Source organism: Ranitomeya variabilis, chromosome 2 (assembly GCF_051348905.1).
Source record: "Ranitomeya variabilis isolate aRanVar5 chromosome 2, aRanVar5.hap1, whole genome shotgun sequence".
Taxonomy (NCBI): domain Eukaryota; kingdom Metazoa; phylum Chordata; class Amphibia; order Anura; family Dendrobatidae; genus Ranitomeya; species Ranitomeya variabilis.
The window spans coordinates 262,855,886-262,870,480 of NC_135233.1; the positions used below are offsets into that span (position 1 = coordinate 262,855,886).

A 14,595-nucleotide genomic window follows, 5' to 3' on the forward strand; every position below is an offset into this window, starting at 1 on the left:
TTCTTCTAAATTAGAAAAAAGGTGTAAAAAGAAAAGCGGACACCACCACCCCCACCACATCTGCCATAACTGCCAGCCGCAGTGAGTCGCCTGTGCCCATCTCTGATCCGAAACAAGCTAAAGTGGCAAACAGGAGAGAGAGCACCGGGCGCCCCATCAAACCACCAAAGAAGGATCTGGAGGATGGGGAGATCCCGCAGCATGCCGGTAAGAAGGGCAAACTGACCGAGCACCTGAAATACTGCGACAGTATCCTGAAGGAGATGCTCTCCAAAAAGCACGCCGCCTACGCTTGGCCCTTCTACAAACCGGTGGACGCGGAGGCCCTGGAGCTGCACGACTACCACGACATCATCAAACATCCCATGGACCTCAGCTCTGTAAAGGTTTGTCCTCTCTTCACACTTTGCTTTCACTTTGTGCACATTTGACCTTTCCAGTCTTGGACAAGTAAAACATAGCTTGAGATGAATCTGGGGGAATACAATGTCTGGCATTGCTCAGCTAAAAATAAGTAAAAACCTCTGCTTGCTGACCGTAAATGACATTTGTCTGCAGACTGGGCGATCCTAAACAGAGTGGCATCACTAATATCTCCTGGGTGACTGCTTTCACCTTACTGGTACATTACAGCAAAACTTTTAATTTAGAAATGACAGGATTTCAGCAGCTGGATGTAAAAGTTGGATTTAGGCTATGTGCACACGCTGCGGATTTTACTGCGGATCCGCAGCAGTTTCCCATGCCTTGTACAGTACCATGTAAATCTTGAAAACAAAATCTGCTGTGCACATGCTATGGAAAGAAACGTGCGGAAACGCAGCGGTTTATATTCCGCAGCAGCATGTCAATTCTTTGTGCGGATTCCAGCGGTTTACACCTCCTCCACAATAGGAATCCACACAAAAACCGTGGTAATTCCGCTGTAAATCCGCAGTGTGGTTTACCTGCAGATTTATCAAAATCAGTGCGGAAAAATCTGCACACCATTCCGCAGCGTGTGCACAAAGCCTTACTGATGCAGTGCTTGAAACTGTTGACCCATGTAAGCACCATGGCCCTGTATTCATCAATTCAACAATGGGTGAATTGCAGTAAAACTTCCACACTTTGCCAGCTTGTAGCAGAGCAATCATTCTATCGGGGAGGTGGCGTGTCCCCTGGGTGCTTGGTCTGTAGTGGGAGCCCAGGTTGTCCTGCAGCTTTTCTCCAGGTCATCGCCCTGGACCCCTTCAGCTGTTTCCTTTGATTCCTCGTTACACCTCCCCTCTTTCATTACAGAAGAAGATGGACGGACGGGATTACCAGGACGCGCAGGCTTTTGCAGCTGATATACGGTTAATGTTCTCAAACTGTTACAAGTACAATCCCCCCGATCACGAGGTGGTCGCCATGGCCAGAAAGCTCCAGGTACAGTGCAGCTCCTGAGTGTTGGGTCTGGGACCGTTCATATTAACTGTATGCTGTGAGTTCCCACACCACAATTATTAGCTGTGCATCCCAATATAGTAACCTATACATAAGCCCCCCTGTAGATGTGAACCCCGCTCGCCTATGTCGTTGCCAGTGGCTCTCGCATGTAATGGTCAGTGAGGTGGGTGACGTGAGCTACTCCTCTTTCCTGAAGCTTCTCGCTCATGACCTGCGCGTGTTTGTAAAAGATACTTTGCACTCATTAACTATGTTCAACAGGAGTATGTTATGTCTAAGCGGAGGATGCCGCAGACTTCCCTTCTGCGCTGCCGTTTGCAGTTTCTCATGATCCAGAGGACTGATGATGAAGGTCTTGTTGACCGAAACGTCTTATTCTTTTCTGGAGATTCCATGTTTAATAAAATACTCCTGCTGAACATGGTTAATGAGTGCCAAGTATCCTTTACTTAGTATCCTACTTGTGCATCTTTGTATCCAAAAGTGCCATGCTTTTCTTCACTGCATGTGTTTGTGACATGATCTCTTTCCTCAGGATGTTTTTGAGATGAGATTCGCTAAGATGCCAGATGAGCCGGTGGAGGCTCCCGCCCCTCCCCCAGCAGCGGCCCCGGTGGTCAGTAAGAGCATGGAGAGCAGTCACACCAGCGAGGAGAGCTCCTCCCAGTCCGATAGTTCAGACTCTGAGGAGGAGCGCGCCACACGTCTGGCCGAGCTACAGGAGCAGGTGAGACATGGATAATGGACAACCTCCTCCACTGAGATCTGGCATCCCCATGAAGAAATGTTGGCTTTTTCAAGATATTTGCTTGCTTGCAGGTGGTTTTTTTTTGTGTGTTTTTTTAATGCATCCATGGGCTAAAAACTTGTCTAGATGAGGGTTGTATTACATTTGTGTTCAGTCTGACATGTTTTTCTGTGCAGCTAAAGGCCGTACACGAGCAACTGGCTGCGTTGTCCCAGGCGCCAGTCAATAAACCAAAGAAGAAGAAAGAGAAAAAGGAAAAAGAGAAGGAGAAGAAGAAAAAGGACAAGGAGAAAGAGAAGGAAAAAGAAAAGCACAAGATGAAAACTGAGGAGGAGAAAAAGATAAAGTCTGTGCAGCCCGCAAAACCGCTGCCTCCGAAAAAGGCTCCCGCCAAGAAGCCAAACAGCACGACAGCGACCACTACATCCAGCACACCCGCCCCGACTGCCAACAGGTGCGCATTCAACCCGCCATATGTAATCCATCCAGATGTCATGGCTTCTGCCCATGATACTAATGCCTGGTGTCACTGCAGTGTGGTGTTGCCCTGTCTATACCACACGAGCAGTTGCCTACATTATTTTCCCTCCCTTTATTTAGGCTGTGTCTTGTCACCCACAGCAAACAGCCGAAGAAAGGTGGAAAGCAGCCTCCATCTGCAAACTATTACTCCGAGGAGGAGGAGGAGGGTCTGCCCATGACGTACGATGAGAAGAGGCAGCTCAGCCTGGACATTAACAGGCTCCCGGGGGAGAAACTGGGCCGTGTGGTTCAAATTATTCAATCCCGAGAGCCTTCCCTAAGAGATTCCAACCCCGACGAAATAGAAATTGACTTTGAAACATTGAAACCAACGACCCTGCGGGAGCTGGAGCGATACGTCAAGTCCTGTCTACAGAAGAAGCAGCGGAAGCCTTTCTGTGAGTAGCTGGAGGCCTACAGGCACATTCTCACTGGTTATTAGGAGGGCTGAATCCCACTGTTGTGACACCATAGCGGCCCCTCCTTCCTAATTGGTAGTGGGCTCCATAGGTGTTCAGATTTGGATACCATATCACTATTGCTTTTCTGATGCCCTTTTTGGCCAAGAGCCCCATCCAGGGTAATTCATCTCCTTTACAGCCAAAACATTGTGCTTGTAATGGCACCTAAATATAATGTCTGAGGAGGACCCCTTTGATTATTGTCTCTGCTCATGGGTGCACGTTAACCTTTCTGATGAGGAGCTCTGATTACCTACTTCCCGATGTGTCTTCTACCTCCATATTTCAGACTACCCTTCATCATCTCCATTTCCATCACTTTCCTGCAGAGTTTTGGGTAGCTGTGTGCCTGCCATCATAAATCACATATAGCTGTCCTATAGATTGTCACCATCTGTTGCTTTCACACATGAGCTCTAACATCTAAACTTTTCACAATTTGCTTCTCGTTGAGAACATTTCTGCTCAGACGTCCCTATTGGATTGCTAAGCCCAATCATGGCATGGACGCAGGTGGGTCGCTCGCTGTTTTGCTCACGTCTGTTGAGCCCTGCGCTCATGCAATGATTAAGCTTAAAATTTGGCCTGTTGGGAGTCCTGCAAAGTTCCCTCGAGCCCTCCAGAGCAGTGTTTTCCAACTCTCGTCCTCGAGCCCCCCCAACAGGTCAGGTTTTGAGGATAATCCTAGGTCCTGGCAGGCGCTGGTGAGCTGTGTGTTGCCTCTTACCTGTCTGCACAGAGGGTATCCTTACAACCGGCCATGGCGGGGCTTGAGGAGCAGAGTTGGCAAACACTGCTCTAGAGGTTGTTCTATGAACCTCTGTCTGTTGGCATCTAGCTGATTGCTTCACTTTCCCAGCAGCGTCGGGGAAGAAGCAAGGTGTAAAGTCCAAGGAGGAGTTGGCTCAGGAAAAGAAAAAGGAGCTGGAGAGGAGACTCCAGGATGTGAGCGGCCAATTAAATAACAAGAAACCCGCGAAAAAAGGTACCGTTATAGTGGAACCCCCTTCCCCAAAGAGTTATGGGAGGGGCGCAGTGTTAAGTGCAGAGCAGCAGACATTCGATTCCAGTCTCATTGAGAAGCTGCAGTCACTGCAGTTATTGTCCACTGACCACTGCAGAGCTGCACAAAGTACTACAACTCCCAGCCGCTATCAGTGCTGCTCTACTCTGTAGTTGCCATGGTCAGCGCAGGCTTTAGCTGTGGCCTCACTGAGGATGGGGCATGTCCAGGATCAAAATTCAGATGGGTGATTGATGTGGCAGGGACTGGCACACATCTGGAGTAGCACTTTAGGCCCTGGTTGCTGGTGGAAAACATGATTTGGTAAGTGCCATCCATCATGCAGGAAATGAGCTCCATGTGGCTGGTTAATGCAGCATGAAGCAATCATCCATTCTTTTTTCAGGGATCAATGGTCCTTACAGCCACTGCCTTCATTCCCTCCCTTGCAGATGCTTCCTCCACCTCTGGCTGCTGCTTTCCCCGAGGGTTTATTGTTCAGACTTCTCCATATCTGTGCATTCTGCCTAATGGGCACATATTTAGTTTATATCTTTGTTTTGCACATTCCTTCCTGATATTCTCCTGTTCTCCACAGAGAAGTCCAGCTCGGGGGCGGCAGGAGGACCCTCTCGGCTCAGCAGTAGTAGTAGTTCATCAGAATCCGGCAGCAGTAGTTCCAGTGGCTCCAGTTCAGACAGCAGTGACTCTGAGTAAAATCCCCCATGAGACGGAGCTGTGGACGTCGCGCTGTCCTCCCCGCTCTGCCTGTTTTGCAGGCTCATGTAAACACTTTTGGTGTGTGGTTTAAAGAAAATGAAGAGGAACATTTTTTTTTTTTTTTTAAAGAAACAAACTTCCCAAATGGAAACAGGAGGCTACATACAAACTATTTTTAAAAACTACACAATGGTAAATCCTGCAGTCTGGAGGCGAGGTGTCAGCAATAACCGGCCGGCGGAGCCTCCTGGGAGATCATGAAGGTTTACTATATATTAATAAAGAAGTTTTAATTCTGTTTTTAATTTCTTTTCCCCTCTTGTTTGGTGTCTCTGGGATGAGAGGGGACTGTGCCGGATTGAGGTCCTCCGTGCTGGCAGCAGTTCCTGTGACGGTACGCCCCTGGAGGACTCTGCCTTGTAATTACATAGATGTCTGCCTCGTGTAGTTCGTAGATGACTGATCACACGTTTACAGCTTCTGCTTTTTGCCTGGATTCGCTCTTCTTAAATATCTATTTTTTTTTTTCCTGTCTTTGGATCATGGACATGGTGTGCACCAAGCACTTGTAGCTCGTAGCGGATCTATGGGGGATCTACTCTTGTGGTCGGGATATATATTTTTAATGTATTTTCTTATTTACCTCAGAACAAAATATACAGACGCAAACATTATTTTTTAACTGGTTAAGATTTTTTTTTTTTTTGCATGGTCCAGAATAGTCTGTGCCCCCCTCCTCCGCAGCGACACATTCCATTAGCTTCCGTACTCCATTTTGTATGTACATAGAAACACATTATTTATTAACCATATATTATCCTGATTTTTTTTTTCTTTTAAAATAAATTGCAAAAAAAAAAGTGAAGAGGGATTTTCTGTTGATAATGGGGAGGGGGAGGGGCGTCGGAGGCTCGGCGTCCAAGTTTACCCTGTAGAGACATGAGTGCCGCTGCACTTGCTGTTGGGAGTGGGACAATCTCCATGTTGTGCTGTGTGTATATATATATATTCTCTCATGACATCCATGTTTTATATATTGGGGATCTTTTGGAGTTTAATGACAAATATATATAAATCATTTTTTTATGCTGAAAAGTGGCGGTGGACGGTTGTTGCCGCACGGTATGAACAGAACGCTTTGTCGCTCCTTCTTGCATGAATTCGGACTTTTGCTTTTTCCTGATAATCTTTCTGGAGGGACTTGGTGTAAGTTCCAGAAGAGACTATAACTATAGATCTCATGGTCAACCTGGAACTCTCTGAATTTACTTTTTAGTTAATATTTTTTTTCTTTTCTGTATAGTTTTTACTTCAAACCCTCGGGTTCTAGGATAATTTTATAATGCCTTGTCCTGATTCTGGGTTTTTTTTTTCCATATTGTGTTTTTCAGAGTTTTAGGCCATTTTGTTTCAATTCATTTTTAGCAGCTACCAAAAAAAAACAACACAAAAACAGAAACCAACATGGCAGCTGTGCCTGCCGTAGCTCACTGTTCATACTGGTGCATTTTAAAGGGTTTGTGAACAATAAAAGTAGTTGTCTATTTTTACCTGTGTGATTTCTCTATCTCTTATAAGCAGTCGCTCAGCCATCGCTAGTGCTAATAAATATGGATTTTGTTAATCTGGATTTCATGCAAGGACTGGGGAGAGGTGTAGACATCACAGGGAGATGACTGGTACTTATATTGGGGTCCTGAGTTCTTGTCCGTTGCAGTATTACCTCAGCATTGTGCAATCGTTAATGAAGGGCAAAGTTGTGTGCAAATCCTTAAACTTCTGCAGGAGTCAGCCCCAAATTAATCTCCATAGAGAAGCATTGAGGCTGCATTGTTCTGGTGGTCCCAGAGAGAAGCCATTATCCACATTCAGCCGTTCTAGGACTGATCTATAGAAGCACGTACCCGCACTCGAGTGCTACTGGTTTTGGATTTTGTATAAATTCCAGGTACGATTCAGTTCTTCGACCCCCTATAACATGGAACAACTTGTTGGCTTCTACCTCTTGCATATTCTTCAGGTCTCCTCCATGTTCACAAGTCAGCGTCATGCTGTAAACTTCGACCAGAAGTCCCTCGTGTGCAAGTGCAGTGTCAGTGCGCGTGTAGGGCCATGAGGGTAAAAGCTAAGAATAACTGAAATGACTTGAGATTGTAACAAACCCAAACAGAAAAATCTGCAAGGCATCCTAACTTTGCTGAAAACCTTGTTCTTGCCGTAAATATTCTAACATATTTTACTTTGCTGTGGGGAAAAGTCTGTGGCTGTATTCCAAAAAAAAGTGTTGATCTTGCTGGATTTTATTCTGTATGTGACCAGTAATCGTGCTGTTCCCCATCTTGTCCATCTGGTACTGTAATTCGTGATGCAAACTGCATGGATAATGCTCCACCTTTTGTTATCCAGTGTCCTTTCTTTACGGAGTGGATTTTCCATGCTTGATGGCCGCGGTCTTCTCATGAATCACTGTGGTTTTCAAGTGTACTTTGTAGCCCTTCCAGGTGGACAATTCAGTATAGATTGTACCTGCTAAGCAGATGATGTTTGCATCAGTGACATTTTAAGGTGTTCCTCCCCCCCCCCCCCCCCCCCCTCCTTTTGAGGTGCCAGGTGTTGTCCTTTGACCTGATCAGCTGTTCAGGGTAGAGGTAGTGGAGGTGGCCATGGAGAAGTTAGTGATGTGGTTGCCAGCAGCTTCTACATGTGGCCTACTATGTACATTGGGGGTTTTATCAGGTTATTTATATAACCATCAAAAAACGAACATAGAAGCTATTTAGCCGTAAAATAACAACGTTTTATTAAGACATATAAAGATACAACATCAATAAACAAGTTAAAAAATAATGGTGGAGAAATATGCAAAAAAAACACCAAAGGAGGCAATACAGTATAGCGATATTAAATATACAAAAAAATATATACGTAAACAAGTGTTTAGCCAGGCATGTTGATAAAGCCTATCAAAGAGGAATGCAGACTCCAAAAATCACGTGAAACTATATACCATATAGCTGCAATAAATACAAATGGCCAGGAATACAAAATGAATTTAAAGTGCATACAGTGATCTAAATAATATCTGTATACTATAGCAGCCTATAATAAGTAGGAACGTAATCCTTAATATATGATTTAGATCACTGTATGCACTTTAAATTTATTTTGTATTCCTGGCCATTTGTATTTATTGCAGCTATATGGTATATAGTTTCACATGATTTTTGGAGTCTGCATTCCTCTTTAGCCAGGCATGTTGATAAAGCCTATCAAACACTTGTTTACGTATATATTTTTTTGTATATTTAATATCGCTATACTGTATTGCCTCCTTTGGTGTTTTTTTTGCATATTTCTCCACCATTATTTTTTAACTTGTTTATTGATGTTGTATCTTTATATGTCTTAATAAAACGTTGTTATTTTATGGCTAAATAGCTCCTATGTTCGTTTTTTGATGGTTATATTGCTTTGAAGCTTTGCCATTAATCTAGGCAGGTATTTTCCTTTTGATGCAGGTTATTTATATGTAGCTTCTAAAACCAAAACCTGGTAAAGACCGATAGTAGCCTCCCATATCTGCAGTGGGGGCTGCTTTTACACATCGTGCAACAGCCCGTAATGTATGATTTGGCCAAACTCGGAGTCATATATGCCTACGAGGACCAGTGCAGAGACTCATGGTCCCTGTGGCCATCACAGCCCATATCCACACTGTGAGAGTAGGAACCAGACTTGAACATGTAGAAAAATTTACCCAAATTTAAGGACAACTGTCTGAGCCTGGCTCAGTGACGCTGAAGGTCTGTGGCTTACTGTGTACAATATAATACAGGGATATATTTGCGCCCCCCCTCAGGGCTGACACCCCTGCTATTTGTTCTGTTTCTTGCTGTTGTCAGAAATGATAGGTGTAGTATATTATTTTGTGAAATATGGGGGAACGGACAATTAGTTTGACTACATACAGGAGCTTCTAACAAAATTATAATATCATCAAAAAGTTAATTTATTTCAGTTCTTCGATACAAAAAGTGAATCTCATTATATAGTCATTACAGACAGTGATCTATTTTAAGTGTTTATTTCTGTTGGTGATTATAGCTTACAGCCAATGAAAACCCCAAAATTGTTATCTCAATAACTTAGGAAGCCTTTGCAGGTGTTTTTTGTTAATTATTCTAAGTGGTTAAAAAGGTCCCTTAGGGTACTGTCACACTGTGAAATTTCCATCGCTGCGACGGCACGATTCGTGACGTCGCAGCGTCGTATGAATATCGCTCCAGCGTCGTAGACTGCGGTCACACTTTGCAATCACGGCGCTGGAGCGATGCCGAGGTTCGCTGGTAACCAGGGTAAACATCGGGTAACTAAGCGCAGGGCCGCGCTTAGTAACCCGATGTTTACCGTGGTTACCAGCGTAAAAGTAAAAAAAAAACAAACCGTACATACTCACTATCTGATGTCCGTCAGGTCCCTTGCAGTCTGCTTCCTGCTCTGACAGTGCCGGCCATACACTGAGAGCAGAGCGCAGCGCTGACGTCACCGCTGTGATCTCTCACTTTCCGGCCGGTGCTCACAGTCAGAGAGGGAAGCAGACTAGTCGCAAGGGACCTGACAGACATCAGATGGTGAGTATGTACGGTTTGTTTTTTTTTACTTTTACGCTGGTAACCACGGTAAACATCGGGTTACTAAGCGCAGCCCTGCGCTTAGTTACCCGATATTTACCCTGGTTACCAGCGAACGCATCGCTGGATCGCTGTCACACACAACGATCCAGCGATGTCAGCGGGAGATCCAGCGACGAAAGAAAGTTCCAAACGATCTGCTACGACGTACGATTCTCAGCAGGATCCCTGATCGCTGCTGCATGTCAGACACTGCGATATCGTAACGATATCGCTAGAACGTCACGAATCGTACCGTCGTAGCGATCGAAATTTCACAGTGTGACAGTACCCTTAGTCTGTCTCAGTGGGCTCCATAATCCTGGGGAAGACTTCTGGCTTGACAGATGTCCAGAAGGCAGTCATTGACACACTCCACAAGGAGGGTAAGCTGCAAAAAGGTCATTGCTAAACAAGCTGGCTGCTGAGAGTGCTGGATCCAAGCATATTAATGGAAAGTTGAGTGGAAGGAAAAAGTGTGGTAGAAAACGGTGCACAAGAAACCGGGATAACCGCAGCCCTGGAAAGAATGTTAAGAAAAGGCCATTCAAAAATTTGGGGGAGATACACAAGGAGTGGACTGCTGCTGGAGTCATTGCTTCAAGAGCCACCACACACAGACGTATCCAGGACATGGGATACAAGTGTCGCATTCCTTGTGTCAAGCCATTCATGACTAATAGATAACGCCAGAAGCGTCTTACCTGGGCCAAGGAGAAAAAGAACTGGACTGTTGCTCAATGGTCCAAGGTGTTTTCAGAGGAAAGTAAATTTTGCATTTCATTTGGAAATCAAGGTCCCAGAGTCTGGAGGAAGAGTGGAGATGCCACAATCCAAGCTGCCTGAGGTCTAATGTGAAGTTTCCACAATCAGTGATGGTTTGGGGAGCCGTGTCATCTGCTGGTGTAGGTCCACTGTGTTATATCAAGACCAAAGTCAGCGCAGCTGTCTACCTGGAAATTTTAGAGCACTTCATGCTTCCCTCTTCTGACAAGCTTTGTGGAGATGGAAATTTCATTCTCCCGCAGGATTGGCACCTGTCCACACTGCCAAAAGTACCAACACTTGATTTAAAAACAACAGTATCCCTGTGCAGCAAACTCGCCTGACCTTAACCCCATAAAGAATCTATGGGATATTGTCAAGAGGAAGAGGAGAGGCACCAGACCCAACAATGCAGACGAGCTGAAGGCTGATATCAAAGCAACCTGGGCTTCCATAACACCTCAGCAGTGCCACAGGCTGATCATCTCCATGCCACGCCACGTTGATGCAGTAATTGATTCAAAAGGAGCCCCGACCAAGTATTGAGTGCATTTACTGAACATACATTTCAGAGGCCAACATTTCAGGTTTTAAAATCTGTTTTCAAGCTGGTGTTATAAAGTATTCTAAGGGTATGTTTCCATGTTCAGGATTGCATCAGGATTTGACGCAGGTAAAATCTGCACCTGAGGTCACTGGCAGGTCACCTGCGTTTTTTGATGAGGATTTGTGTGTTTTTGTAAGCTCAAAGATAAAAAAAAAAAATATGATGTCATTTCTTGTCCAACCACTTCATTTACATACTCCATTGAAGAATATTATTATTATTATAGCGCCATTTATTCCATGGCGCTTTACATATGAGGTGGTGGTATACATAATAAAAACAAGTACAATAATCTGGAACAATACAAGTCGCAACTGGTACAGGAGGAGAGAGGACCCTGCCTGCGAGGGCTCACAATCTACAAGGGATGGGTGAGGATACAGCTGGTCGTGCAGTGGTTTACATGCATGTATTACTATGCAGCTGCACGCTCCGCTACCGAGTGCCGGCGCCAGTGTTGGGTATTAAGATGCGAGACTCATCAGAGTTTCTCGCATGTGTGATCCCGGCATTAAACAAAGAGACACACACAAAATCTGCATTAGGCCGGTGTCATACTCGTGAGAAACTCACACAAATCTCTCGCTTCAATACCTGGCACTCGGGAGCAGAGCGTGTGGCTTTATGTATTTCTATGCAGCTGAATGCTCCGGTCCCGAGTGCCCGCGGCAGTGTCGGGTATTGTCCCCGACCTTAAACGCAATATGTTTAATTAAAGAAAAAAATATGGCGTGGGCTCCCGCGCAATTTTCTGCACCAGAGAGGGAAAGCCAGCGCCTGGGGGACTGATGTTTGTAGCCTGGGAAGGGGTTAATACCCATGGAGCTTCCCAGGCTATGAATATCAGCCCGCAGCTGTCTGCGTAGCCTTTACCGGCTATAAAAATAGGGGGTCCCCCTATATTTTATAGCCAGACAGCTGCGGTCTGATATTCATAGCCTAGAGAGGGGCCATGGATATTGCCCCCCCCCCTCCCGGCTACAAATACCAGTCCGCAGCCGCCCCAGAAATGGCAATTCCGGCACTTAGCCCCTCTCTTCCCACTCCCCTGTAGCAGTGGGATATGGGGTAATAAGGGGTTAATGTCACCTTGCTAATCTAAGGTGACATTAAGCCCGGTTAATAACAAAGGTGTCAATAATACACCTATCCATTACTAATCCTATTGTAGTGAAAGTGTAAAAAAAAACAGACACAGCCAGAAAAAAGTATTTTATTATTCTTAATTTTACCATACTTGAGCGCCTGCAAAAAAAAGTAAAAAATAAACCAACCGTATACTTAATTTCCGCCGTAGTCCAATTAATAACGAATGTCCCACGACGATCTCACCTATAGAACAGTGATATCGGGTGATGTCACCGCTCTATAGGCCCTCCAGCGACACACTGACAGGAGACAATGGCTCCTGCAGTGTATCACTGAGGGTACCTTAGTTCAGAGTCTCACTTTATGGCAAAGCTGTGTGGGAATTTTCCCACACAGCAGTGAGACTAGGGACTACTTTCTCACATGGGCAGAGGAATACATTGTGGGGAATACATTGTGGAAGGATACCTTCCATTATTGTATTCCTGGAGAGCGGACACATACGCATGGTGCATGTTGTATGTCGCATGGTGCATGTTGAATGGTGTGTGTTGAATGTGCACACAGTCTAGATGAGTCCGGCTCTGCTACATCTGGATGCCTAACATCCAGATGTAGCAGAGCCTGTAGATGATCGCCGGAGATAACTCTCCAGCGATCACCTACACTGCAGCGTTCTCACAATCAGCTAATCAGCTGTTTGTGAGAACCAGACTAGTTATCGCGAGAACTGCAGTGGACGAGGGACTTCCGGCGGCAGGACAGGTGAGCAGGCAGACAAGTGTAGTAAAGCTGCGTTTACGCAGTTTCTAGGCATGTGACTAATCATTAGATGCGGTTTTACCGCATCTAATGATAGTCTATGGTAAATTTATGATGCGGCAACGGAGCATCGCCGCATTGTAAACAGACATGCTGCATTATGAAAAGACGCGCCGCATGTCCGTTTATGCGGGTCTGCCGCCTGCGTGTTTTACCGCATATTGGAGACGGGATTTCATGAAATCCCATCCACTATGCTGTAACATCTGGACGCTGCGTGTTTGACGCTGCGGCTCTACGCAGCGTTTCCTGAACGTTGAAACATACCCTAATTTACTGAGATAATGACTTTTGGGTTTTCATTGGCTGTAAGCCATAATCATCAACATTAACAGAAATAAACACTTGAAATAGATCCTGTTTGTAATGACTCTATAGATGAGTTTCACTTTTTGTATTGAAGAACTAAAATAAATGAACTTTTTGATGATATTCTAATTTTATGAGAAGCAACTGTATTATGAAAAATCCCTGAAGCAGTCTCCTTGCAGACACTGAAGAAGCAGGGGATGGTAGAAGATTTCAGCTTTGGAGAAACGTGTTCACAGTGCTGGAGAAGAGCAGCAAATTTATTATGAATACAGCAAGAATCCACAATACAATTACACTAATGAGGAAAATGCCACCACAACCGCCACTACTCCCCTCCATGACCAGGGATCATCACTTATCTGACGCCATCCAGATTTTCCAAAAATGCGTTCCAGGTATCCGTTCTATTCATATGAATCCCTGATTAGCAGGCATTTCTTACATTAGGGGATTGCACTTGTCACTTTAACCCGTGCAGAACAGTGGAGTTATGCACTGGATGATATAAGATGCATCGGTATAACATCGCAAAGGAAAGAGAACAAACCCCCATATTCTGTATAACATGCTTTATACGAGTACTGGCTAGAGGTTACATCACCTTGGTGTAAATGTCCATTATCTCTCCCGCCGTCCCTTTCCCTTCGTGTTGCACTATTAACGCTAACAACAGCCGTGCTGTATGTGTCGTTATTGGATGTTAGATCTTTATAATAACAGCAAAAAACGAAAGGAGGCACCGCCGTGTATAAGGGAGAGGCCACAGTATAACGTAGATGGGTGCTCAGTGCATAAATGAGGCGCTAAGAAATCACATGATTACAAATTGCGTAACACTGGATCACATGACGGCACAGAACTTGGACTGGCCCGTGTCCCGAGAAATGCTGTTCTTATCTCGGACCAGTATGGACTGGTTCCCATACTGGGAGTACCACATGCTCTGACTGCGGCTCAGGTAGGTGCCGGGAGGAGCGGCCTCCAGCTTCTGCTGCTGCTGCTGCCAGATAAGTAGTGAGGTATCTCGGTATCTCAGCCTGGCATAGCCCTCCGACATGGCCTTTTCCGCCAGTGGCATGCACCCCGTGCTCATTCTGGATCAGCACTTCTGCGTACCTTCTAGCAACTTCTGTGCATCACCCCAAAACAGCGGAACCAGTCTCATTTTAAATGTTGAGACCCTGATACCGGCAGGGGAACGAAACGACCACCAGATGAACTGCATCAACATGAATCACATGACCTGCGAGAGAAAGTCACCTGAAATAAGTGTTATATAACTCACCCAAAATATCAACACCATTATCCCGTACCCCGAGTGTCAGCCTCATTAACCTGTACATTGAATGTCGGCATCATCATCATCATCATCATTATCCCGTACCTCAAGTGTCAACAACATTATGCTGTGCCTGAGTATCAGTGTCATCATCCCGTACCCAGAG

At 45.2% G+C, this 14,595-nt stretch overlaps 2 protein-coding genes across 14 annotated transcripts in view; one reads left to right on the forward strand and one right to left on the reverse strand.

The window, feature by feature from the left end:
• Nucleotides 1-6,435, forward strand: part of BRD3 (bromodomain containing 3) — a 63,402-nt gene extending 56,967 nt beyond the window's left edge. For 8 of the 13 annotated variants that reach the window (XM_077284816.1, XM_077284813.1, XM_077284812.1 and 5 more), the window contains 7 exons: nt 15-386; nt 1,282-1,410; nt 1,967-2,158; nt 2,356-2,633; nt 2,780-3,099; nt 4,022-4,147; nt 4,764-6,435. In XM_077284816.1, the coding sequence (XP_077140931.1) occupies nt 15-386; nt 1,282-1,410; nt 1,967-2,158; nt 2,356-2,633; nt 2,780-3,099; nt 4,022-4,147; nt 4,764-4,882 (1,536 nt within the window). In that variant the 3' untranslated portion in view covers nt 4,883-6,435. The remainder of the gene's footprint in view (nt 1-14; nt 387-1,281; nt 1,411-1,966; nt 2,159-2,355; nt 2,634-2,779; nt 3,100-4,021; nt 4,148-4,763) is intronic. The other 5 variants (XM_077284818.1, XM_077284819.1, XM_077284820.1 and 2 more) reach the window with 5 other exon arrangements.
• A 6,953-nt stretch (nt 6,436-13,388) lies between these two features.
• Nucleotides 13,389-14,378, reverse strand: BRD3OS (BRD3 opposite strand). Its single transcript, XM_077292415.1, has one exon. The coding sequence runs from the start codon at nt 14,241-14,243 to the stop codon at nt 13,992-13,994; it is 252 nt and encodes an 83-aa protein (XP_077148530.1). The 5' UTR covers nt 14,244-14,378; the 3' UTR covers nt 13,389-13,991.
• Between the last annotated feature and the right edge of the window lie 217 nt (nt 14,379-14,595).